Source organism: Athene cunicularia, assembly GCF_003259725.1.
Source record: "Athene cunicularia isolate RWA chromosome Z unlocalized genomic scaffold, athCun1 chrZ_part2, whole genome shotgun sequence".
Classification (NCBI taxonomy): domain Eukaryota; kingdom Metazoa; phylum Chordata; class Aves; order Strigiformes; family Strigidae; genus Athene; species Athene cunicularia.
The window spans coordinates 3,067,454-3,082,896 of NW_020799143.1; the positions used below are offsets into that span (position 1 = coordinate 3,067,454).

The window sequence follows — 15,443 nt, forward strand, 5'->3', positions numbered from 1 at the left end:
TCCTGTTAGACAGCAGTAATAAATCTACTTTCCTTAGATTTATTCACTCAGAATACTGTCAAGAATAGTATCACGATGCTGTGCTTATTTCAAAGTTCAGGTGGTTCCTGGTAGAGGTGTTAAAACCATATAGCATCCCTTTCTCCTGCTGCAAAATTAGTCCTCAGCCAATAAACTGAAGTTGTTTCCTTTCTGCACATTCATCCGGACTCACTCAGGGGACCACTAGGCAACAGCTAAAGCAGCTGCTTTTGGATGTGCTCCTTAACCAGTGGGTGGAGAACTGAGTTCCTCCCATCAAGCTCCCTCTGGCTACCCCGTGTCTTGCCTTCCCTCTCTCTCCTGCACTCGTAAACATTCCCCTAGGGGCAATGATGCATGTGACTGGAAATGTACAGTCACCTGATAAAATGCTGGCCGACACTGCACAGCATAAACTCTGCTCACCTGGTGATCGTGGAAGCAACTCTGCAAGCGTTTGCTCAGCTCAGCAGACTAGAGTTTGCCACAGATGCAAAACTGAAATCCATCTTTGTGCCACCTACTTGCCGTCCAGGGGGGTTGTATGAATTCTTGCCTTATGTTTCTTTCCCCAAACCTCAAAAGGAAGCTCTATTCTGCTGCCAGCAATGCATCCTGAGAGGTGGCTATGTTGGTGTTACCCTGCTTTCTGTGTGTGGGCATTCGTGTTCACATCCTTCATTAAAGGTAGGCTGTCTTTGATACTAGTCTCTAAAATATTTTCTGGTCACTGTCTCTGCTTCCCTTTTCCTGGAATGAATTCAGTTTAAAGCTTCTGCGAGCAATTTCTAGGCAGAAATCGGTTATGTTTCAACAGTATATTAAGAGAGCTAAAGCAATGCTAGTTTTCTTACATAAACCCTTTAATTTTGGTTTGATAACTGAGGAACTGTGTCTAGCAAAGAATGAAAATTAAATAGGAGCTCTAGTAATTTAATTTGGTGCTTGAATTTTCCAATTGTTTAAATAATGCAGACTAAAGATGTTCTTTTTCAATACACTGCAAAAGTGAGAACTTGCTGTATTTTTGTTCACTGTTGTTTGTGATCTATGCTTAAATATGCTGGTGTGATTTCCATTCATGTCTCACTGAGGTTCAGCAGGATTTTTGCGCTTAAGACACTACATCTTTTTTGAAAGTCTCACTTCTGCTGATGACCAAGACATGTGTGAAGTACAGTGCTTGTATTAGCAGTCCATAAAGCATTGTCTTAAAGTAGCACCATTAAGATGAGAATCTGTAACTAATGTGTAAAGATGAAAGACCTAAATACTTGTCTGTTTCTGTTATTTATTTTAAACCGTGTGTTTGTTAAGAAGCCAGTAGGAAATTTTCAAATAAACATGATTTTAGACTCACCGGCTTTATTCATGAGACTTTGGTAAGAAATTAAAGTTCCCAAAGTAGGGTACTTCTAGTCACAGTGTGATGGATGATAATGACGATGAAATCTGAACAGGATTTTTGAATGGCACAATAAATGATATACAAACATCCAGACTTTACAGACTTTCATATGTCTGCTCTCGTGATGCTAAAAGGATGAAACAAAACATGTAGTCATGGAAGTTTTACTAGAATTTTCTTTCATACATGTAAGTCACTGGTAACCAACATTTTAGCATTTAATTGTGATACTCCCCTGAATCTTAAGTATGCTTTGTTTCACCTTAGAGATAGAAATGTAATTTTTTTTTTTTTTTCAAATAGGGTAAAGATGGCCTAAGCATGAAAGAAGTGCAGTATTCTGAGACTAAACATCTTCTTGTAGGACAGCTGTGCCAGCACAGGGCCTTGTGTTCACTGAAGGAAATGTAAATTTCAAATTCATGTCTTATGCTGTGCCAGAGACCACGCTGCCTGACGCATACCCCTTCTGTGTTTAATAATTGAGTCATAAAGGCTTACCATGATTGCTTTCCTGACATGTCCTAGTGCAGGCTGGGACTAACACAAAAATTTATAACCATGTGTCTGAAAAACTAATTTTTCCTCAGTTGTATCAGTAGTATCTTTGGCATCATCATATAGCTTTGGTAACATGGCTGTGCTCAATATGAGGAGAAAGTTCTAAATCTCTGCCTTATAAAGTATTTTGAATTTAAGTGCTGAATTATAGTAATGCATTGAAATAACAAAGTTATTCAAGAAAAATATTATTCTGAGCTGATGTTGCCACAGTCCACATGATTTAATAGCTCCATTTGAAATCAAAGTCTGTAGGCTTTAGCACTGTGGAAATAACTATTTCAGGTTTGGGCTGTATGTGACAGATTAAGAGGATTCTTCTTGACTGCAGTGGGACAGCTCAGTGTCTGTCATATACCTTACTCTCACTAAGCTATTCAGTCTGGAGTTTATATCAATGATCTACTATTCCCAAAGAAGTGCTCTGTATTACAAAGATGCATGCTATTCTAGAAGAAATTCTAATATTTAAACATTTTTATTAATATAAATATTAACTAAATACTAAATATTAAATATTTAAATGAGCTATTCTCATTGAAGTTTATTAACTCCCTTCAGAGCACAATTGTGTTATCTAAAGACCTGGAATAACAAATATGAGGATAAAATGTAGTCACAGTTTTTAAGACTATGAGGTATTATTATAGTCACGTAGAGTCCTTGACATCAGGAGGACTAAAGACCAGCTAGAAATTAATGTGGCTTCAGCAATCAAGGACAACAAGAAATGTTTCCAGAAGTATGTCAGTAGCAAAAGAAAGTCCAGGGAGAGTCTCCATCCCCTGCCAGACGCAGGAAGAAATATGATAACAAGTGATGAGGAGAAGGCTGAGGTGCTTAATGCCTTCTTTGCCTCAGTCTTTAGTAGCAAGGTCAGTTGTATTGATGAAATCCAGCCTCCTCAGCCAGAAGACAGAAGCTGATGGAGCAGCTCATCCTGAGTACCATCACACAACACATGCGGGACAACCAGATGCTCAGGCCCAATCAGCATGGGTTTATGAAAGGCAGGTCCTGCCTGACAAACCTGATCTCCTTCTATGACAGAGCGACCTGCTTATTGAATGAGGGAAAGGCTGTGGATGTTGTCTACCTTGACTTTAGTAAGGCCTTTGACACCATTTCCCACAGCATTCTCCTGACAAAACTGGCTGCTCGTGGCTTGGACAATCGCAGCTTTGCTGGGTAAAAACTGTCTGGATGGCCGGGCCCAAAGAGTTGTGGTGAACAGAGTTAAATTCAGTTGATGGCTGGTCATGAGTGGTGTCCCCCAGGGCTTGGTTTTGGGGACACTCCTGTTTAACATCTTTATTGATGATCTGGATGAGGGGATTGAGTGCACCCTCAATGAGTTTGCAGATGACACCAAGTTGGGTGGGAGTGTTGATCTGCTCGAGGTTAGGGAGGCTCTGCAGAGAGACCTGGACAGGCTGGAGCCATGGGCTGAGCCCAACTGGAGGAGTTTCAATAAGGCAAATGCCGGGGGCTGCCCTTGGGCCAGAACAACCCCCAGCAGCGCTACAGGCTTGGGGAGGAGTGGCTGGAGAGCTGCCAGTCAGAGAGGGACCTGGGGGAGCTGATTGACAGCTGGTTGAATAGGAGCCAGAAGTGTGCCCAGGTGGCCAAGAAGGCCAATGGCATCCTGGCTTGTGTCAGCAATAGTGTGGCCAGCAGGGACAGGGAAGGGATCTTACCCCTGTACTCGGCACTGGTGGGGCCGCACCTTGATGACTGTGTTCGGTGTTGGGTCCATCACTACAAAAAGGACATTGAATGACTCGAGTGTGTCCAGAGAAGTACAACGAAGCTGGTGCAGGGTCTGGAGCACAGGTTGTACGGGGAGCGGCTGGGGGAACTGGGGGTGTTTATAGTCTGGAGAAGAGGAGGCTGAGGGGAGACCTCATGGCCCTCTACAGCTACCTGAAAGGAGGTTGCAGAGAGCTGGGGATGAGTCTCTTTAACCAAGTAACAAGTGATAGGACAAGAGGGAATGGCCACAAGTTGCACCAGGGAAGGTTTAGACTGGATATCAGGAAGCATTTTTTTCCAGAATGGGTTGTTAGGCGTTGGAATGGGCTGCCCAGGGAGGTGGTGGAGTCCCCATCCCTGAAGGTGTTTAAGAGTCAGGTTGACATAGCACTGAGGGATATGGTGTAGTTGGGAACTGTCAGTGTTGGGTTAATGCTTGGACTAGATGATCTTCCAGGTCTTTTCCAACCTAGATAATCCTGTGATTCTGTGACATAGATTTTGATCCTGTAGTTGCAGCCTCAAGCTTTTAATTTTCGAGTAAATACCTATGCTTTTCAGAAACTCTCAATTTTACCATAAAAATCTCAGGGTTGAAATCAACTGTACTTCTTTTCCTACTTCACACCACCTTATTCTACTTCAGTCTAATCTCATTGACGTTGTGAAAACTCAATAACTGGAATTATTAAGCAGGTATTCCTTTATTACTGCACTGAGTGTGTGTGGGATCTCTCCTCCTAAGGCGCACATACACACACACACACACACACACAGAGAAAAGAGTTAAAAAGCCCTCAGGCTATATAGATAGTATACATACATATGCATGAGTTTTCAGAGAAAAGGCTGGAGTATTCAAATGGTTTCTCAGAAATCATTTACATAGTTTTATACACACACACACACACACACACACACACGACTGTGCATGCTCTGTAAAATGTGGTGGTGGTCCTTCGGTGTTCTCTGGTGATCATTTGATCAAGGCTCGAAGTCTTCCTCCTTCTCGCTGGTAAACCTCTGACCTCGTTTCTGCTGAGCTGTGTGCTTCTTCTAGGCAGGTTTATCTTCGAGGACCTGCTGTTTTTATCAGTTCTCTGCAGCTAGGTGGGCGAAAGGGCTCAGAGTCTTAAAGGTACAGATTAGTTACTAACTTTTCCCCCTCATCATCAGGGTGGGCCAAATGGAGTCCCATAGGCAGGATCCAGTTTAAGAGACATTTCCATTCAGGCTATTACCATACACCTTGAGAAGACAAGGAGCGGTGGGCAACATCCTGGTGGAGAAGACTTTCAACTGACAGCATACTGGCAACCCTCTCCTTTCTGTGCTCCTGTGCCTTGATACATGGTGACAAGCATAGGATCCAGAAATACAGAATGAACTAGTATGTTGTCCATCACCTTCTTTCCCTCTTCCTTACCTCTGATGTAGCTGTTCTTTATCTTCACCAACACAGATACCACAGCCTGTGAATCAGAGGAACGGTTATTTCACAGGCTCTTCTCCCAGTACAACCAGTTCATCAGGCCAGTGGAAAATGTGTCTGACCCTGTCACAGTGTATTTTGAAGTGGCCATTACCCAGCTAACTAATGTGGTAAGACTCATTACAGAATACTGCTGAGGTTTGGGGATGGTTTAAACACATACAAATTGCTAAAGAAGTAGACATCATGGTTACACCTACAGCTCTCATAGCTGATGTTGTCATGTGTGCATATGTGTACATGCTGAAACCTTTGCTGTTCTTCCTGTCAGCCAAGTCACTCCAGTTGCTCAAATGAGTGTCAAAGTACAAAGATTCATTTGCTTACTCTGTACTCTGGCACCCATAGCAGCAGTACCAAATGTTCAAGCCCACTCTCCACAGTGCTAAGCCCACTCCAGAGATACCTGGTTGTGTCTACATTGTGTAACATTGAAGTGCTAAGGCATGGACAATTGGCCCAAGCCAGAGTTGACCTATAGATGAATCCTGTATATTTTATAACTGAAAGCCATTGTGCTAGTATGTATTGTACTAAGTTATAACAACGCACTTATGCTGATGTAAAAAGTGCTAAAGCATTGAAGTACTGAAGCCTGAACAACAGGCCCCGAGCCGAAGCTGTTTAGTGTGTAATCATTAACAAAGTATGTAAACTCACTAGTGAAAGATGCAGCTTAGACGAAATAGAATCAGTAGTGAGGAGAGAATGTATCCAACTTCCCTTGTTTAGCCTTGCTCAAGGCAGAGAACCCAAGTATTTGGCCTTGTTAGAAACTCCCTTGGTTTCCTCTCCCGAGCACTGGCCAGGCTTTGGGTGGAATCCAACAGGAGAATGAAACCAGAAATCTTCCGCTCAAAACAAAGGTGCCAGCTATTCTGGCCTGTTGATCTCTGCTATATAAGGCTGGACCTGCTCACAGCGACTTTGGAAGCCTCACCTACAGGTGGACACACCGCATAGGATTTCCCCCTTGCCGGGACAGGCTCTGCAAACCCTCGCTGTAACCGGGGCTGCCCAGCCACTGCGGGTCTGGGTGATGGTAATATATGCAAGTGGTGATGTATTTTTCTTAATCTCCATTCTCTCTCTCATGTAGTAATGATTTAATGCATTACCCTGTTTTTTCCTGTTTGCTGCTTTAAGTGCACTGTTCTGCTTTTTCTTACTGCATGTTTTCTGTATTACACTGGTATCACTAGTAAAATATGCCTGCTCTTTTCACTCTGGTGTCTGAGTTTAATTGTTGTCCTTAAGCAGCAGAACAAACATGCAGTCTAGTTCTAGTTTTGGGGCTAGTGTCATTTCCCAGTGGTCTTGAGAGATAAAAAACTTGGGGTTTTGCATGCTTTTTCAGTCTGTTTCAGAATAATGTAAGAGATGTGAAACTTGCAGGGTGGTGTTTTAAAGCATGGAGCTGGGGATGAATGTTGTGTGTTCTGGCGCATACTGTATATAAGGGGTGAGTGTGTCTGAGGTGGCAGACCTGCTGGGCAGGGCAGAGGGACTGTGGAAGAAGCAAAACCTGAACTAAACCCTTTGCTGAAGCCTCATCAGTGAAACAGTATCCACAGAACAGAGACTGAGTTTTGGTTCTGAGGTACCTAGTTGAATCCATAATGAAGTGACAAGCAAACAGTGAGGAGGAACATTCAACAACAGCTGGGGAGCTAGATTATCTGAGATTATAAATGAAAGCATTTTAAGTCCTCATGGTGATGGCAGTTGTCACTTTTGGGAGTTCCTTTGTCAAATTATTTGTTTCTATGTTACAGATAGCTTGGCAGGTTTCAGCAGTTCTGTCTCACAATGCAGTCACTGACTCCCAGTGCTGTCTTTGGAGAAAAAAAGGAACATCATAAGTAAATCAGTTGAATTTTCTCAAGAAAAAGTAATTATTTTTACAAGAACTTAAATAGTTTAACCAATAGACAGGTATTTTACAGGCGTTTCAAAATGTTCTTTGTGTTTAACCTTCAATATGCAATGTTGAAAATACATCTACAACATTGTTTACCTTTGGTTTGTAAATATCACCTTTTTTTTGAGTCCACATTCTTAAAAACTAAGAACTACCCAAAGCAATATTCTTGCAGATATTTTCATTGTGAATGTCATCCTGCATTCATAAATATATGTAATCTGAATCCTTTTGAATACTTTTAGACTGAAGGCTCATTAGAACAGGATCCAATATTTTTTTCTGGTGTCACATGCAGCCCCTTCCTGATTCATTGCTGATTGGCAATAGCAATACTTGTCTGTAAAAGGAAGCTCTCAGTACAACAGCAACTTAATTTGCATAGAAATGCAAGAACGCTGTGGTACAGATGCGATTTTCCTTGAATCTTGAGCAGTACTGTACTATGTAAACAGAGGTTTTAAACACTGAATCCAACAAAATACATAGCCACCAGCAGAACCTTATTCCTCTGGTACTGGTCAGAGCAATTGTAAGTTTTGAGTTCTGCAGGTACTCAGGCCCCTGGCAAAACAGTGCAGTGCTTTGTATGTCTGATATTTTTGGGGGATAATTTTTCAGTAGAGCTTTAAAATGTTTTCAGTAGACTTGCACATGATTGTTCACAGTGTGTTAAGTCCCCTGAAAAGAGCCAGAAAAAATTCTGGTGTCTGTTAATGTGGTATTCTAGTTTCCATTTCTATCAGAATAAGTTTGTGGCCAATTCAGGATACTGTAGATTTGTGAAGATGTGCATGCCTGTTTTTCTTTCTAGGATGAAGTCAATCAGATTATGGAAACAAATTTGTGGCTAAGACATGTAAGTGACTGCATTGCATTTCTCATGCATTTTGCATTGGTATGATGAAATGTGTGTTACCTTGTGAGCTCCATCTATAGAATAAGTGCTTGGTTTGCCACAAGGATTTTAAAGGTATGAATAAAGAAAAGCTCCATTAACCAAAGCCACATTTGGAAAGGTAATTTCTTTATTCTTATTTCCAAGAAGTTAATCTCCCATCTTTCCTGTGTGTTATATTCTCCTCCAACTTCATGATCATTGGTTTATCTGGTAAATGTAGCTGGATGTACCCATTAAAGAGTGATTAAGTATGCAGCTCTGCAGTCCTAGGTCATCTCCATATTGAAGATTCCAACCAAAACATTTATTAGCAAAAGGAACATGCCTCCATTTTTCCTGATTATTTTAGCGTTTGTGCATAGACAAAGATCCTTAAAGGACCTAAACTGCTGAGAAAAACAAGCCAACTTCCATCAAAACCAGCTTCCTTCAGGCACTGAGTGTGATCCACACAAAGCTTTCTGTAAAATATACCATACTTATGATCAGGATGTTCAGGGCAGGCTCTCAGAGCATGGAGCATGGCCCCATGATAGGGCATTAGACAGCAATGCAAGAGCTGTCCGACCCTAACTTGGTAATTCGCTACCCCTGTGGAACCAACAACGTCCCCTGGCAGCAACTGCCTGTTAGTGTACCTCCTTTCTCATTAGGATGCTGGTTGCCTTTGATGCTGGCCTTCTTTAATCTGCAGTGTGCACTCTCATGACAGCAGCAGCAAGGCCTGTATTCCCTCTCTTCACTGGGGAGGTAACCTTGCACAGGTAAGGGTCTGTACTGATGTAGCAAGGCAGAGGAGAGATCTCAGCATATCAGCAATGGCTAACAATTGTCATCCCATCCCCTCACAGAGGAGGGGGTAGCAGATCAATGTGAGCAGTATTCATATATGTCCAGTGATTCTCCAGGTCATGGCCTTGTTGGGTTTTGGACTATTGTCCCCTTCTACACATGCTGCACTTTCAGTCCTTGTCATAGCCTGTCATTTTACAGAAATATCTGAGAAGCAGATATTTGCTGATAATACAAGGTTTTAAAATATTTGTCCCGTCTTCTTTCAGATTTGGAATGACTACAAATTGCAGTGGGATCCCAGAGAATATGATGGCATTGAATTTGTTCGGGTACCGGCAGATAAAATTTGGAAACCAGATATTGTCTTGTATAATAAGTATGATGAACACTTTTCTATTTTACCCTTTCTCTTAAAAGTATCCTCTTGCAGTGTCCATGAATGATATCTTAATTTAAATAATTTAATTTTAATTTAATTTTATTTTATTTGCCTCATTTGTCTTTCTAGTGCTGTGGGAGATTTTCAAGTTGAAGGCAAGACCAAAGCCCTGCTTCGCTATGATGGAATGATCACCTGGACCCCACCAGCTATTTTTAAAAGCTCCTGTCCTATGGATATTACCTTCTTCCCCTTTGATCATCAGAACTGCTCACTGAAGTTTGGCTCATGGACCTATGACAAAGCCAAAATTGATCTTCTGATCATTGGATCCAAAGTAGATATGAATGACTTTTGGGAAAATAGTGAATGGGAAATAGTTGATGCTTCTGGCTACAAACATGACATCAAATATAACTGCTGTGAAGAGATCTACACAGACATAACATATTCCTTTTATATTCGAAGGCTGCCAATGTTTTACACCATAAATCTGATCATTCCCTGTCTCTTCATCTCATTCCTGACTGTGTTAGTTTTTTACCTGCCATCTGACTGTGGTGAGAAAGTGACTCTTTGCATCTCTGTGCTCCTTTCTTTGACTGTATTTTTACTCGTTATCACAGAAACAATCCCATCCACCTCTTTAGTAATTCCCCTTGTAGGTGAATACTTACTCTTTACTATGATATTTGTGACTCTGTCAATTGTCATCACAGTGTTTGTTCTGAATATACATTACAGAACTCCAACCACACACACAATGCCTAAATGGGTAAAAACTGTCTTTCTTAGCCTGCTCCCCAAAGTCCTGTTGATGCAGAGGCCAGTAGAACAGCAGACAAAAAACATCTCCAGAAAAAACAAGAAAGGACCAGCCAATATGTCAGGCGAGTTAAAGCACAGCAAACACAAAGATACCAAATTACACAGGGAGCAGCGATGCAGTCGCTGTGATAAGGCAACTGAATTCAATACCACCAAAAGAAGACATCTGAGCTGTCAGTCACTGAAATGGATGGCACAGCCCATGGAATACTCTCAAGAAATGAAAGATGTCATTAGCAGTGTTCAGTTCATCGCAGAGAATATGAGGTCTCAAAATGAAACCAAAGAGGTAAGGGAAACAGCCACCCAGCTGGGCATGGGGCCACACTTCCAGCATAATCTAGGAGAGCAGCCTGGAGGAACTGGAGTTGTTGGGTCTAGAGAAGAAAATTTTGAGAGCTGTGAATGGGTCAAATTTTCCTACAGAAAGGGGGAAGATAAATCAATCATTCACTGGGGATGGAACAAGAAAAGCAATCTCATCTGTTCTTCTGTTATCCCCACTGGATAATTTAAGCAGCAGGACAGTTTTAGACTAGACATGAGGCTCACCCTTCAAAGGAAATTAAGAGAAACGTCAGCCTGTTAGAGCTATGAGGTATGGACTTTGACCAGCAATGGTTCAGGCAGAGTTGGTCCTGCCATAGGCCAAGGGCTAGACTAAACAGGACCTTTAAAGGTGTGTTCCAACCTTCCTCAGATCCTCAGACACAACCCTCTTCCACTGCTCACCCACTGCTTAGCCCTAGTAAGCAGTGATATCTTAATATTGTGTGGTTTGTCAAGCAGAGTTCTTTTCTGTGTTAGTAATGGAACAAGCAAATCTGGGAACAGTTCTTTAAGAAACAGGACTTGTCTATCAGTGCACTAGTTAATCTGGAGAACTATCTTCAGCCAGTGATAAATCTGGTAAAGATACTCCTTTCAGAATGCTTTTGTCTGTACTTTGTTTCAGTCTGGTGTGTTCTGCTTTTTTTGCTGTGATTTGACTAATTGTGGCTTCAGCAATACATTATTTTCAGCCATGACAAACATACATTGAAATAAAAGTTGAGTTTTGGGGGAAGACAACTGAATGAAGAGACAACAGATGAATAAAGACAGAGTAAAAAAAGAAGAGAGAGGGGTTTAAAAGTGAGACTTGGCATTTAAACTAATGGATTTGCTTGTGTAAGGTTATAAATCTTTAATCCTAGCTGGGATTACTGTCATTGAAAATGATGCATGTTGGAATTTAGAGAATAACGGGGCCATGTCCTCAGGTGTAAACACAAGCATCTAAAAGCAGCTCCAAGGAAGATTATCTGACATCTCCCCACACCCAGGCCTCACAAGGAATAGGAATTCTGTGATGCTGTGTTTTAAAATATATTTAAAACCTAATTAAACATTTATCTTTCATCTGTCATGAAGTGTTTGCTTTTGGGTTTGAATTTTTTTAGATGCTCTATGATGGAAAAAATCCATTTCAAAGTTAAATACTGCTGTATTTGTATTGAAAAACAAATACTTCGTGAGGGAAATGTGGAGAGGTGTTCTTTCTGTCAGAATATTTTGTTGAAATCAGCACAAATTCATTCAACTTCTGTGCAGCCCCAAAAATACCTTTTTTTCTGTTTCTTCCCTGCAGTAGTTTATCTGATAACAAAGTCCATCACTTTTTAAATAAAAGGCTACAGTTAAGGCCTGGTGACTGAATTTGTAGGATGAGGGGGTAATATGTGCTAGCCCAAAGCAAAAGACAGGAATCTGTCAGCACAGAGGAGGATGGAGATTGATCTGAGCCTTGCTTAGTACCTATGCCCTTAATGTTTTACATGGCCCCAACATTTTAGCCCTGCTCTCACTGCCACACCAGCTGCATGAAACTTATCTATGTACCATATTCAGCTAGCATAGTCAGCTGATTTCTCCAATGCACTCCAAAAAAGAAGAGTCCAAATACCATTCTGCCTTGATTATACAGCTGGTAAGTCTTCCATTGCCAGTTCTGCTGATTTGCATTTCGCAAATCTCTCCTGTCACATGAAATTGTATTCTTAGTCTGGTGTGTGCACCAGCAGCTCTGTATCTTACCTTTCAAAAGATACTAGGGATGGGAAGCAGGAGTTTTCATTTGAGAAAAAGCCCTCTTTTGAAAAAAAGTGGGGTTCTTCTCAGGCAAGCACTAAGGCAATGGTTCTGCAGGCTGCTTCATTTCAGCCAGACATGCAAAGTCATATGGGTGATACCATGTCCTGCATAAGTAGAAGGGTTTAAAAACTGTGTCAACATCTATGGCAGCTGGAGTTCTTGCTGCATTTTCTTTCACAAGAAGTACAACAGCAGCCTTTTGGAGAAAAGCATAAAGAAATTGGGAAAACAAGTGGAACATCCCTCAGCAGAGAGCTTCTAAGGAGTGACTAGTTTATATGAGTGAATGTTCTTCTGATGCAGTGGTCCTTGTATATAGGTACAGTTTGAAGGACAGCAACTTCACTGAATGTGGATCTAAGGCATGTCTCAGGCACACAAAATCCACTCTGGCCTGCTTAGCACATGACACTGTGGTTTCCTCAGTCAGGTCCCTGTGTCCAGCTGTCCAGTTTGCTGAAATCAGTGGGGCTTGACTGGTAGTGTGGCAAGGCAGGCCAGGAGAGCAAACTGTCTCTTATGTGGGCTGTCAGGATAAATCCTTTGATAGGGTCTAGTGATGTGCAGCTGTGGTGGTTCTGCCTGATGTAAAACCACCCCACTCTGCACCCACCACATGATCAAGTTCTATTTGTCAGTGTCACAGCCATAGCTTGCCAACAGACCTGAATTTAGAAAAATTCAGCATACTAGAATGTTCTCAGACAAAAGAGGTAAATACAGTTAGAAATTCAGCCCCCTCTAAAGACGCTTGAAAACTGCAGCAACTGTAAGCATGACAAGCAACGTCCTTGAGTGCATGTAAGTTCTTCCTCACGTTAAAAAGCACAAGCATAATGTCTACTCATAATTGCATGGTACATTACATGTAGTTTATCCTTTTCACTTTTTTTCTCTTGCAGGTGGAAGATGATTGGAAATACGTAGCTATGGTGATAGACAGAGTATTTCTCTGGGTGTTTATAATCCTTTGTGTGTTTGGGACCGCAGGGCTCTTTATCCAGCCTTTAATAGCAGATACATAACTTGATCCACTGCTTTTTATTCACTTTCATTCTTGTTTCATTTTTGAACTGTCCCCAAAATTTCTCTTCTATTATATAACCCCTCTGCTCACATCTCCTCAGCACTCAGCCAAAGAGGAAAGGAGAAAGAGAGAGAAGATTCCTCTGGGAAAGCAAAATAAACAAAACAGAATGAGAAAAGGACTGAAAATGGGAGATGAGCACGTGGTCTTTCTATGGTGAAATGCCTGGGATTTTTAGAGTGCCTACCTGTCTCTCCCTCAGTGAATCAGCAGTAATAATCACTCTGAGGATCACAGGAGCAGATTCAAGTTATTGATTTCAGTACAGGGGGCTATTAGGGACAGTTCAGGCACTTCTGAGTGCATTGTGCAAAGAGGAATCTACCTCGCTTCATTTTTCTCTCCTGATCATAATTCTTCAGCTTTCAGTTAATTTACACTTCCTCTCTATTTCTCTCCTGTACAACAGCTAGTCTTTGATATGGCACTTACATGAGGTACCACAGTCCTACTGACTGTACCAATACTCCTTATTGTGTTTTTGTGTCAGGGCAGCCAATAATCAAAAGTACAATCAAACCAATCTCTTGACACTATAACATTTTCAATACAATCTAAAATAAGGGGTCCCTGTTTTCTGCAATACAGGTGGACAAATGAGGGTCTCAGATTAGCAAAGCACATGTTCACATTTATGTTTGAAGTCAGAGAGGTCTTAAATACTTAATCATAGCTGAAGACAAACCAACTTAGTATTTTGCACTGCATGCAGCCTTGCTGATATCATTTGAAGCATCATTTGAAGTTACCAAAGAGGAATAACCTAGATGCACTATGGAAAACCAGAGAAGACCTGAACTGTCTGTGGTTACCATGTAAGACATCCCCATTTGAAATCTACATGCTTCTGAGACATTTAAAAACTAGTTCGTTTGCCACTTGACTTTGCATGTGACCGAAGTTCCCTCTACTTCCTAATACTGAATACCAAGACCTTGGTGAACTCCAGTAGGATTTCCAAGACATGTTTACCTTGTCAGGTTAACAGTGGTCCTAGCCCACAGATTCTGCTCTGAAACCTCATGCTTGCTCAGGCTCAGACATAAGCCCAACAGAGAACAGTTTGTCCCTGAGCAGCTACTCATCACAGACAGAATTGAGTTGACAGCGTTGGGTTGATCTGAGTTCTCCCATGTTTTTAAAACCCCAGACCAACTTGGTTTACACACATTCCATCAGGAGAAGACTGGCTATCATGAGTCCTGTGCAAAGCTGGGCATCTTGGTCCAAACAGCTGTGACAGTTTTCTGTTTGCTGGCTCCTCATGAGTCAGTGCTGTGTGTGCAAACCTGTAACTGTCTAAGGGACACTTCCTTTGGAGCTGAAGTTGCTGCTATGTAACCAGGTTCCCAATCCTAGTGCATTTAATCCTTAAACACTGTGTAGATATGCACCTGATGTGGTTTCTATACTATGTGGACAATTTACCCTCAGGTCTCTTGTCTGGTTAGATTCCTGTTGGTTTTGTGCTGAAGGATTCTTCTCTGAAAGGCACCATTCCATTTAAAGCCAGTGGTTTCAAGAGTAAAAAGCTGTATTCTCTTGTAGGAGGCTCTAAATTTAACTGTACAGTGTCAGTGCAGTGTTTTCCATCTCTACTTTGGACATCGCTAGTCCTTGGAAAATACGACTCCCTGTTTCAGAAGACACTGACTGGCCTTTTACTACTTTTTGATGCTCCATAATAAAGATAATAGGACTGAATAATTTATGTTTGCGAATAATTTATAATGACTGTTTATGTCAGAGATAAAGGTGGAATGACAAGAATATAACTGTATTAATCCAGTAGTTGAAATACATAAAGTCATAAAACCATGTTTTCTAAAATCCCCCTGAGTGTTGCTTAATTATGTATCAACTGACAGACAGGTGTATGAACAAGCATGGGTTGTTTTGTCAGCCTGACAAATAAATATCACTCCTGGAATATACTTTCTGGAAGAATTTGTATTTTTTTGAAAACTCCTTGATGACAATGTGTTTAGAGATGCTACTAAATAACATTTGCTATGCTGGTTCTTTAATCATAAAGGAGAGGAGGGGAAAGGAAGGGAGTTTGTAAGAGGAGAGCTACATTCTAAGCCCGAAAGCTTCATTTCTGTAGGAAAGACATCTGACTGCCAGCATTCACTTGTTGCAGTCTATTACCATACAAACAATGA

General features: G+C 41.3%; 1 protein-coding gene across 1 annotated transcript; it reads left to right on the plus strand.

The window, feature by feature from the left end:
• The first annotated feature begins 348 nt into the window (after positions 1–348).
• Positions 349–13,400, plus strand: CHRNA6 (cholinergic receptor nicotinic alpha 6 subunit). The gene is made up of 6 exons (XM_026866208.1): positions 349–708; positions 5,205–5,344; positions 7,970–8,014; positions 9,118–9,227; positions 9,360–10,347; positions 13,094–13,400. The coding sequence occupies exons 1-6, from the start codon at positions 630–632 to the stop codon at positions 13,214–13,216; spliced, it is 1,485 nt and encodes a 494-aa protein (XP_026722009.1). The 5' UTR covers positions 349–629; the 3' UTR covers positions 13,217–13,400.
• Positions 13,401–15,443: the final 2,043 nt, after the last annotated feature.

What these genes read in the sequence shown, in the direction of transcription:
- CHRNA6 (XM_026866208.1), top strand. Translation starts at nt 630, where the DNA reads ATGCATCCTGAGAGGTGGCTATGTTGGTGTTACCCTGCTTTCTGTGTG. An exon ending in GTTCACATCCTTCATTAAAG is followed by an intron (nt 709 to 5,204) that starts GTAGGCTGTCTT and finishes TCACCAACACAG; the next exon opens with ATACCACAGCCTGTGAATCA. An exon ending in CTCAAAATGAAACCAAAGAG is followed by an intron (nt 10,348 to 13,093) that starts GTAAGGGAAACA and finishes TTTCTCTTGCAG; the next exon opens with GTGGAAGATGATTGGAAATA.